A 10,487-nucleotide genomic window follows, 5' to 3' on the forward strand; every position below is an offset into this window, starting at 1 on the left:
GAATTTAGATTAATAGTCAGCATCATTCCCTACAGACACGCTGCTGCTCCTCAGTCTCGTCCCGGATCACATTAAATGTGTAAATTAATAACTATTCTGTTTATGATCAGAGAGAAGCGGCAACTGTTTATGACTGAAAAACTAGAACGAGGTCACGTTTAACGACTTGACTGACTGCACGACTGTCTCAGCTTTGTTTAAGATCAAAACCTAACTCCACCGCTCATCTTCTCAATGCAAGACGTACACTCACTTGCCAGTTCATTAGGTACACGAGCCAACGTGAACGCATTCTTTTGACGGTCCTGGATAATGTTCAGCTCATGTTGAAACGGAGCAATTAAAGTGGTGAGTCAAATGTGTGATCAGCTTAGGGTGCTGTTAAAATGAATTACACACGAATGTTTCTATTATTTAGCCGACTAAAATATAATAAACGTGTCAGTACAGCACAGTTCAAAAACACTACAAAAAACACAGCTCTCTTAAACACATGTTGAATATCACAACTTTCATGAATCTGAGATTTAGCACAGTTTTCATGGAAATAAAGTAATAAATTCATCTACTAGTCAGTAAAAAACTCTTATTCCAAACATTTCTTTAATCATTCTATTCAGAGGAAGCATAACAATATACAGCTGAACTTATCATGTCCACTACTCGATATAATGGCCATTTAATTGAAAATATCACTATTTGTGCAGCTCAAAACAACCCAAGGAAAAACAGGATAATAGGAATTATGGTAAATGCAGATCTGAAGCCTCTTGACAGAGACATCGGTTCGTGGACGCTGAATGAAAACATCCCATAAGTAGCATTGTAACGACGTACAGGCCGACGTGTTTATTCAGTCAAATGTCAAACGGAAGGTTTTCTCCTGCTCCTTGCGTTGGGTGTCGCACAGTTTGGACACTTCCTCCACTCTCCTCTGCAGGAGGACAGAGTTCTGATCGATCCACTGGAGCGAATCCATGTGGGCGTTGAGGATCTTGCAGATCTGCTGAAGCTGAGGAAGCAAAAAAATAAATAAATAAGAAAAAGACATTAATGGTTTAATGATCAATTAAAGCCGTAGGCGTCATCTTACCGGATCACTGGTGTCTGCCGGACCGCTGGACGTGTTCAGGTGCTCGATGATCTCCTTCAGGTCCTGCGACATCCTCTTCAGCTGCGCGTCCACGTTCTCTGCGAGCTTGTACGTTCTCTCTCGCTCCTCGTCGGCGTTCTGCATGTAGATGGTTCCGCTTTGCTCTTTCACCGACTCCTCCAACGGGCAGAGCAAGTCCTCCAGCTCCTTCTGCTGGGACAGGATGAAGTCCAGCTCCTGGTTAAGCCTCCTCTGGTCCAGCTTCACCTTCTCCATCTCCTTATGCAGGGACGTGATCTTCTCCCCGTTCTCCACCAGCATGCGGTCCCAGGCGTTCACCTGAGTTGCCTGTTGTAAGAAATGTCTCTCCTGGTCCTCCAGCTCGAGGCTCCACTTGTTGATGAGGCCCTCCAGCTGTGCGTAGGTCATCACCGGAGGAGCTGTGGTGGTGGCGAGCGTTGTCGCTGTAGCTGCTGTCGTTGCACTTACGCTGGATGCAGGTTTGAGTCCCAGTGCAAAGCCCGTAGCCACACCTGTGGCAGCACCTGTGGTGGCGGCGGCTGCTGCTGCTGCTGCGGCTGCGGCGGCGGTGGAAGCAGGGGTGGAGGTGGCGGGAACTGAGCCCAGAGGTTTCAGCATAAAAGCCAGACCTCCACCTGCTGCTGCTGCTGCTGCTGCTGTTGTTGTTGGGGCAGCAGTAGTGCTTGCTACTGAAGCTGGAGCAGCACCCAGAGTGGACCCCAGGGTGGAGCCCAGGGTGGAGCCCAAGGTGGACCCCAAGGTGGAGCCCAGGGTGGAGCCCAGCGTAAAGCCTGTAGGTGCTGCTGAGGCAGGAGCAGAGGACGTGGTGATGGGTGAAGCAAAGAGAGTCGGGCCTGAAGGTGGGGCTGCCTGGACGGATGCAGGAGGAGCTGGGGTTGAGGATGGCTTAATCCCAAAGGCGAATCCTCCTCCGCCTCCGCCTCCTCCCTGGCCCGTTGTGGATGGAGCAGTGGAGGCTGGCTGTGGCTGGGAAAGGCTGACAGGAGCAGCGCCGCCAAAGCTGAAGCCTCCTCCTGAGGGAGCGGTTGTGGCTGCAGCTGTGGTCACCTGGACCTTGGTACCTCCAAAACTGAACCCACCAAAGGAGAGGCCGCCGCCGCCGCCGCCACCAGCCCCAGCAGCTGGTGCTGCTGCTGGTGGTGCTGCTGCTGCTGCTGCTTGGGCTCCAGGTTGTTGCTGAACTTGAGGGGCTGCTCCAAAGCTGAAACCCCCTCCCGCAGGGGCAGCAGCGGTGGTCTGCGCGGACATACCTCCACCCAGGGTGAAACCTGACCCCGCAGCTGGAGCTGCCGTGGAGCCCAGAGTCAGTCCTGTTGCTGCTGCTGGTGGTGCTGCTGCTGCTGCTGTGGTCTGAGGAGCTGCACCCAGGCCAAATGCTGTGGCGGCGGGGGTCCCGAAAGAGAAGCCTCCGCCGGCTGCAGTGCTCTTTGCTGGGGTGCCAAAGCTGAAAGCACCACCTGGGTTGGGGTTGGTGCCGGCGTTGGTGCTGGGCTGGGCGGAAGCTCCGAAGGAGAACCCTCCACCTGGGGCTGCAGGTGTGGAGGCCGCCATCCCAAAGCCGGTTCCCGGGGCAGAGGCGGTGGTCTTCGGAGCCCCGAAGGTGAAGCCCGTAGTGGACTGTCCGAAGCTGAATCCCCCACTCATGCTCCTTCCTTAGATTTACTGTGATCCAAGCTTCAAAATGGTCACTTCCTCGCGGACCTCTTTTGGCGGGGCACGAGCACGAGCTGCTCCAACTGAACTTACCGAACAATCAGTTACTCTCTCTTACGATAACTTTACAGCCGTTAGCGGATAGGAAACTCAACTACGGATTTCTTAACGTCACTTTGACCGTAACAGAGTCCAGAAACTAACAACATACCCTTGTTAAAAACGTGGCCCGTTGACTCTTCCTCTGCAGACAGGCATTTCTCCGGTTGACTAAAGGAAGTGACGTCAGTCAGGACCGGACACAGTTCGCCTTATGTTTTTCCCCCGTATTTTATCTGTCAGGTTGAAACCCCGCCTTTCCTTTAAGATTGACAGGTCTATAAACCAATCACAATCTTAGAATGAGATAAACTGGAATCTAATTGGAGGATCCTGTCACCTGACAGACTCGGGTTCGGGTGAGAAGTACCCCGGCTTTCAAAGAGTAAATGAACGATAAGAGTAAACAGGGAAGATCGTTACTGATAATAATCAAACATAACAACACTCTCATAAAGTTTTATGATGCAATCTCCTCTTCACGTTTGTTACTATAACACCGTATCTAGGTCCTGTAACCTCGACACACTAAAACAAAATGTGAAATACCAAATACTAAAAGGAAAGCGAAACAAATCATTTATCGAAACGCTCAAGCTCTTTATTTCATTTTCTTTCCTTCCTTTTATTTCCTTTATTTCCTTCTGTTCTAAATTAATTTATCTCATCTTTAATCATTTCGGGAAAATATTATACTCAACTATACTATTTAACGTCACTGTTATGACTGAAGATGTTTACATGGAATTAGGTCAATAAAGTTTTTTTGTTAGTTTGTTTTCAACGGCTTTCCTCTTGACGTCATCATAACTCTTTGGATAAGCTAGCTGCACAAACCTGTTCCATGTTGGCTGTTCTAACACAACAGTCAAATGGTTCTACCTCCATTTGTTTCAGCCATGAGCAAAATATTATCAGAAACATTGTCCGGTAGCGGTGCATGTGGATACTGATGTTGCACCAAAGTGGGATTAATTTCAGGTACGCTAACGAGCTGCAGAGGTTAGCCAGAGAGCTCGTGTCAACATAGAGTAGCTGAACTGAGTGTAGCTGCGAGGCTGTTTGCTGCGCGGTGGATGACACCTGCGATTAAAGTTAATAATTTGCACTTCAGGGATTTATTGATCCGATACGGGACCTGTCAACATGAGGATCTTACGGTTTCTGAGGAGCAGTTTGTCTATAGGGAAGGACATTGACTATTACTCCAAATTCTCACCCTCCCCACTGTCGATGAAGCAATTTCTGGACTTTGGTAAGACGTGACACACACTCACACCTATGTCCCGTATATCTTAGTCATGTGCACAGTGGTTAGCATCCTTTTTGCAAGATATCAAGAGAAAAAGATTTTTTAAAATGTTTTTATTGATCATATCTTGGTAAAAAATCGTCTTACATTGAACTCAGAGCTCAGATTCTATGTTGTTAACCATTGAATCTAGTGCTTCACACAACACAAATCAGACTGGTTGCCTAGAAACACATTTTTCTGTAGCTCATTATGATCATGACAGTTTCATTGGATGCAGAGTGTGCTGAGGACTATTCACACATGGAGACGAAGGGCCTTGAGATCATGGGAAAATGTCAGAGGCACTGTGAGGCATTGTCATTTGAGTTAATTTAACATACTTTAATGCTTTATCATCAATAAATATGGAGCAGTTTTGCTTGTGTGTGTACAGAGCCATTAAAAAATACGTACCCACTTGGATGTTTCCTCCTTACATTATAATTGGAGTCATGCTCAATATAGTTTAGCCTTTTGTCATCAACAATAAAAAAAAGACAGATTTATATGAAGTAAGCCAGTTTATTGTATATAATATGAAATAAGAGCCTGTATAACAGTACTTTCCTGGACCTGCTGCTGAGAAGCATCCCCACAGCATGAAGCTGCCACCACCATGCTTCACAATGGGTCGGGGTTTAGTGTTTGATGGTCAAAAAGCTCCATTCCTCTGTTCTCTAGTTGACTCTAGTGCTTTACGTTCCTCTAATTGAACTCTAGTTGAGATTTAATTCCCCTTTGCCACTCTCATATTCATCTTTAGCTTGTGAATAACCTGTCCACTGGAGGCTTTTTCTAGGCTCTGTAATATTGCCTTTATGGTAGCTGGATGTTGGTGATATAGATGAAATCTTTTATCATGGTACCTGTCAAATGTCCTCTATATCACAGTTATAGCTACAGAAGTCTAAAGATAAAATTAAACACTTTAAGACTAATCCAGCCTGATATCCAGTGCAACATAGAACTGTGTTTCTTTTCTTCAGGTTCAGAAAATGCATGTGAGAAAACGTCGTTCGCCTTCCTCAGACAGGAGCTTCCTGTGAGGCTGGCAAACATCATGAAGGAGATCAACTTGTTGCCAGACAACTTGTTGAGGACTCCCTCCGTCAAGTTAGTCCAGAGCTGGTATGAGTTTTATTCTCTTTGTCGCCTTTTTCTCTAAAATTACACTCCTGTCAGCTCATGCTAATGATATTTTTTTTCATATAGGTATATGCAAAGTCTTCAGGAGATTCTTGAGTTCAAAGACAAAAATGCAGACGATGAAAAGGTCACATATGAGTAAGTTTTATATCCTCCCTTTATGTTTTATTCATTGCTCCTGCGGTTTATTCTCAGCCACGTCTCCCAATTAGTTTCACAGACGCCGTGATAAAGGTCAGAAATCGCCACAATGATGTGATCCCCACCATGGCGCAGGGAGTGGTGGAGTACAAGGAGGCGTACGGCACGGACCCGGTGGTCAGCCAGAACGTTCAGTATTTTCTGGATCGCTTCTACATGAGCAGGATATCCATCAGGATGCTGCTCAACCAGCACAGTTAGTACATCCACTGGCATTAAGAGACATCAGCAGAAGAAGGAGAAGAAGAAGACCGCTTCTTTAAGTCTATAAGTGTTTACACACCTGGGAGCCATCTTGAATTGGCATCAAGCTCATTGAGAACTTTTAACGTCACAAACAAAGTCTACTGGTAAATCGTTCTTTTTGGGTAAAAGACAGTTTTTATCTATTTAAGGGATTCTTCTTCTACTTCGTCTTTCTCTTAGATCAGTAAAAGTTAGTGTAATATCACCCTATTTTACTTGCTCGACTGTTTAACTAGTTAAAGTAGCTGCTCTTCACCTGACTTGGATAAAAAAACAGGTTTGTTGCCAGTTTCCTGCTGTGTAGAACAATGACATACAGTTAAAACAACCAGGAAACAAGGTCAGAAAAACAGTATTTTCCGTATTTTCTCTTTGCACTCTCTCTCTTTTTTCTTTTTTTAATTCCTTAGATGTATTTAAAGGCTCTTGGACACTGGGATTTTAGGTCGTCCCATAAAAAAATTGACAGTAATTAAGAAATCTTTGCTTATTTGTAGTTAAAAACGTGACTGTGATGCTGTTTTTTTTTACATCATGGTGCTAAACGATCAGATTAGATCTGTTTTGAGCATTTTGACCCTCCAACTGCACCTGACAGTATAATATAATTTGATAGCTATTCCATGCGTTTCTTCCCAGCGCTCCTCTTTGGTGGGAAGGTGAAGGTGAATCCCGCTCACCCCAAACAGATCGGCAGCATCGATCCAAACTGTCGCGTCTGCGAGGTTATTAAAGGTGAGAGCATATTTCTAAGAAAACAAACACTGTGAATAAGACATCGAAGTATGTTGTCGGGCGAGTTAATGAAAAACCAACCCTTTCCTTTTAGACGCCTACGAAAACGCGAGGAACCTTTGTGACCGCTATTACATGAACTCTCCTGAGCTGATACTGGAGGAGTTCAACGGTAAGCTACTGCTAGAAACAACTTTACTCGTGTTGCACTTTCTGCTTTATTGAGACGTGTGTAATTGTGTGTTTGTCCTGACAGTCAAGGAGCAGGGGAAACCCACCAGTGTCGTCTATGTTCCCTCTCATTTGTATCACATGGTGTTTGAACTCTTTAAGGTGGGATTCGTTTTTGTGACTCTTCTTCTCACCGCGTAGTTGTTATAATGTTATAATGTGAAACATTTTTAATGAACGATCGTTGCAGAACGCCATGCGGGCCACCATGGAGTTATACGGAGATTCAATGGAGTACCCTCCCATCCACGCGCAGGTCGCTCTGGGTACTGAGGACCTGACAGTGAAGGTAAATGCTCCCGGATTAATTTATCACCCCGGGATTAGAGAGTGTGTGTGTGGTTTGTGGATGTGTTCATTACGTATATGTTTCCTTTATAAGGTGAGTGACCGTGGAGGAGGTGTACCGCTGCGTAAGATTGAGCGGCTGTTCACCTACACGTACTCCACAGCTCCACGGCCCAGCATCGACGGGTCACGCGCCGCCCCTCTGGTCAGTGATCCTCGTATATTATTCAGTTTTTTTTTTTCTTTACTACGAAATCGACCACATTGCGTTTATTGTAGCTGGGTATGAGGGGAAATGCAACGCAACACCAACGCTCGGCTGTTTACTGTTTCTGGTGTCAGGTCTGTGGCTCTAGTTTTTGTCACACACTCTTGGCACCGGTCGGACCCCGTCAGCAGCTTTTCAGTCCATTCAGCGCATGAATGAGGGAGATCTCTAACTAGCTGAGGACCAGTGCACGGGCAGAGTGGCACTGTTCTGGGTTCAAATCCGCCGGCCGACCAGGGCCTTTCTGGGTGGAGTTGTGTTGTGTTCTCCCTGTATCTGTGTGGGTTCTCTTCGGGTGCTCTACCTTCCGCCCACCGTCCAATGACATGCTCGTTAGTTCATTGGTGATTCTCAATTGGCCATGTATGCAAATAGGTGTCTGTCTCTGTGTGTTAGCCCTGCGATGTGTACCACCTCTCACCCAAAGACACCTGGGAGAGGCTCCAGCCCCCACCAAGCGGTTCATTTTTCCATCTATATTCAATTGGAACATTCAGATACACAAATATTGTCACATCAACTCAATCATTTTGACTGTAGAGCAACTCATCAACATTATTCAGATGAGAGTCTGATGTGTGAAGTCAATGGCGCCTCCCCAGAAATGTAACTACACAATACAGAGCGCAACGGCTGTGATTGGTCCACTTGGTAGTAGCTGGTTCAGTTCGCTTCAGTATTTCCGGCTCCTTCTCCATCTCCGCAATTTTCTGATTGATTTTTTCTGGATCAGTACAGAATCGGTTGGGTTAACTGAGGGGGTTAGGAGATGGAAACATTTGTGTGACCTGTCTTCTGCGAAATTTCGGAAAAAGTTTCAGTCGCCATTGTTGAAAGTCAAACAAAAATTAACCCGACTGGCAAATGAAAAGACACAACGCCAACTAGCACATGGTTGTGGGTTATGGTGTCTAGTGCCCCGGGACCTTTTAAATGAGCCTTCTGGTTTCCACTTTTGAACCATGAACACCGACTGCTGCCACCTACTGGTAGGACAAGTGAACAGTAGTTGGTAATTTTAAAGGCAGTTTGTTGTGTCTGTACATTAAAGGTTTAAATCACTAATACTTCTCAAAATAATACAGTAAAATTAGAGTTTCTATACACTACTCTAATTTCTTTACACGACTGCTGACATGGCAGTGATCTGTTTTTTTTTTTCTATATATTTTTTTTTTCTTATATCATACTGTTATGCTTTCAACTTGTAGCCGTCTGAAATCCCTGGATGAATAGTGCGTTACAAATAAAATGTATTATTATTATTTATTATCTTATACCACAGCCTTTATCAGCTGTTGTATGGCTGATTTCATGCCTCCTTGTCATCATCATTAAGGATCAGAGGTCCATACTAACTCCCTCCTTGTTTTTCCAGATCTTCCATACATTTAATTCAAATGTAACAAAAGTAATTTCCAGTCCAGTCCAGCAGACCACTCACCACAGATGGACTCCTCTTTTATTTCTCTCCAGGCTGGTTACGGGTACGGCCTGCCCATCTCGCGACTCTACGCTCGCTACTTTCAAGGGGACCTGAAGCTCTACTCTCTGGAGGGTTACGGAACTGATGCTGTGATCTACATCAGGGTAGGTTCAGTTCCATAGAAGCAGTGTTTGCCTGTCGCAGAGCTCAGAGTTTAACTTCCTTCTCCCTTGTCTTGTGTCAGGCCTTGTCCACGGAGTCCATAGAGAGGCTCCCCGTGTACAACAAGTCCGTGTGGAAACACTACAAGACCATCCACGAGGCCGACGACTGGTGCGTCCCGAGCAAAGAGCCGAAGGACATGACGACGTTTCGCAGTTTCTAGATCCGAACACCAGATGTTCCTGTGGGCGTGAATGTGTGTGTGAGTGCGTAATGAAACTAAGTTTTTACACACCGTTAAAAAAAAAAAAAAAAACAGATTTAGTGCCATTTAATTCATATGAAATTATAGTTTTTATATGAACACTTCAAGCAGAATTGGCCCCAGTAAACCATAAATGATAACAGCTGGGTGTAGCCACAGCCATGATTCTGCAAACAGAAAATATACCAGTTCCTCAGAGACTGCGAGCTTTTAAATAAACCTTGTAGTAAGGATCGTTTATTAAAAACTGGTAACCAGGATAGCACAGCCGTGTAGTGGACAAACAGAGCGAAGACGTTTCTAAATGACCTCAAACACACATTGTCTGTGACAATCTAAGGTCAGTTTATGATTCTTTAACGGCACAAAACTAAGCTCTGAAATGTTGAACGAAGCCACAAATGAACAAAACTCAACACAAGTGGCTCTCACTGCCTGTATGTTCAGAAATAATCTGGATCAGAGGAAATTATGTTTTGTAAATTAGAAAAAAAATCATCTTAAAATATGAACTGGTGTTCATAATGTCGGCTGCTTTTTAGTTTGAGTGACTGCTTTTCCCTTTAGCTTCTTATTGTAATGAGCTTTAACACCAACGGTGTCGTCTTCACGTGAAGCTTGAGCCCTTGAAAAGGGAACAAAACCAAGTCGTGAAATGAATTGAAAGAAATGTTTTATTCAGGTCATTTCCTCTTCTACTAGATGATAGTTACAAACGTGTAAAGGGCAGTATTGAACGCATTGTCTGTGTATAACACATGCGATAATTGGAACCAATGACAGCAGATAGAAAATAATACGTTGGTTATGAAGCTATGTGGTTTTCTTGGTCTGCGACTCTAAACTATACAGTATTTGTACTGTGGTTGTATTATTGACACTCAGTTAAATAAGCTATAGTTCATATTTATTGTGTTACACAATAAGCCGTTGACTGGAACGAGTGAATGGATCATGTTCATTAAACTTTATTTTATTGTTCTATGCAAGCGGAGTAGAGGTGAACCCACTTTGTGTGTCTCTGTGCAGTGCGACGCTGCTGGTGATCAGACGTCTGCCCCGTGTTTGGTTTAGACTGTGCTACAGGTAGACGGACAGCTGAGGGCATTATCAGTAAAGTTGTTACATAAACATGTTACAGGGTGTATCCAGGACCAGAATACCCACGTTGAATAAATTATTAAAAATGATTGATGGTCGTACTTGTCAGCTTCAGCACTGAGCACGCGGATGTTTTAAAAGTGAATATTCAGCCTGATCGGAGGGTAAAAGCTGAAACATGTGATTAAACGTGAGCTTTTAACAATTATTTATCTCCCAACGAGTCGGTTAATCCTC

The 10,487-nt window shown here is 44.7% G+C and overlaps 2 protein-coding genes across 4 annotated transcripts; one reads left to right on the forward strand and one right to left on the reverse strand.

Moving 5' to 3' along the window:
- Nucleotides 1–584: 584 nt before the first annotated feature.
- On the reverse strand, nt 585–3,085 carry nup62l (nucleoporin 62 like). Its single transcript, XM_047600457.1, has 2 exons — nt 1,094–3,085; nt 585–1,012 (listed from the first exon to the last, which is right to left on the reverse strand). Exons 1-2 carry the CDS (start codon nt 2,777–2,779, stop codon nt 854–856), a joined length of 1,845 nt encoding a protein of 614 aa, XP_047456413.1. The 5' UTR covers nt 2,780–3,085; the 3' UTR covers nt 585–853.
- A 597-nt stretch (nt 3,086–3,682) lies between these two features.
- Nucleotides 3,683–10,339, forward strand: pdk1 (pyruvate dehydrogenase kinase, isozyme 1). Of its 3 annotated transcripts, XM_047600459.1 has the most exons (12): nt 3,683–3,868; nt 4,002–4,142; nt 5,168–5,309; nt 5,394–5,465; nt 5,540–5,724; nt 6,414–6,509; nt 6,604–6,681; nt 6,766–6,842; nt 6,931–7,029; nt 7,123–7,233; nt 8,773–8,886; nt 8,967–10,339. In XM_047600459.1, the coding sequence occupies exons 2-12, from the start codon at nt 4,034–4,036 to the stop codon at nt 9,105–9,107; spliced, it is 1,224 nt and encodes a 407-aa protein (XP_047456415.1). In that variant the 5' UTR covers nt 3,683–3,868; nt 4,002–4,033; the 3' UTR covers nt 9,108–10,339. The 3 variants fall into 3 exon arrangements, with proteins under 3 accessions (XP_047456415.1, XP_047456414.1, XP_047456416.1); XM_047600458.1 differs by having other exon boundaries at nt 3,683–4,142; XM_047600460.1 differs by lacking the exon at nt 7,123–7,233 and having other exon boundaries at nt 3,683–4,142.
- Nucleotides 10,340–10,487: the final 148 nt, after the last annotated feature.

The sequence above is a fragment of the Mugil cephalus genome, chromosome 12 (assembly GCF_022458985.1).
Source record: "Mugil cephalus isolate CIBA_MC_2020 chromosome 12, CIBA_Mcephalus_1.1, whole genome shotgun sequence".
NCBI lineage: Eukaryota > Metazoa > Chordata > Actinopteri > Mugiliformes > Mugilidae > Mugil > Mugil cephalus.

Coding starts and splice junctions, on each gene's coding strand:
- pdk1 (XM_047600458.1), top strand. CDS start 4,034: ATGAGGATCTTACGGTTTCTGAGGAGCAGTTTGTCTATAGGGAAGGAC. Junction 7,030..7,122: donor CTGAGGACCTGACAGTGAAG/GTAAATGCTCCC, acceptor TTCCTTTATAAG/GTGAGTGACCGTGGAGGAGG. Junction 8,887..8,966: donor ATGCTGTGATCTACATCAGG/GTAGGTTCAGTT, acceptor GTCTTGTGTCAG/GCCTTGTCCACGGAGTCCAT.
- nup62l (XM_047600457.1), bottom strand. CDS start 2,779: ATGAGTGGGGGATTCAGCTTCGGACAGTCCACTACGGGCTTCACCTTC. Junction 1,013..1,093: donor CGGCAGACACCAGTGATCCG/GTAAGATGACGC, acceptor TTGCTTCCTCAG/CTTCAGCAGATCTGCAAGAT.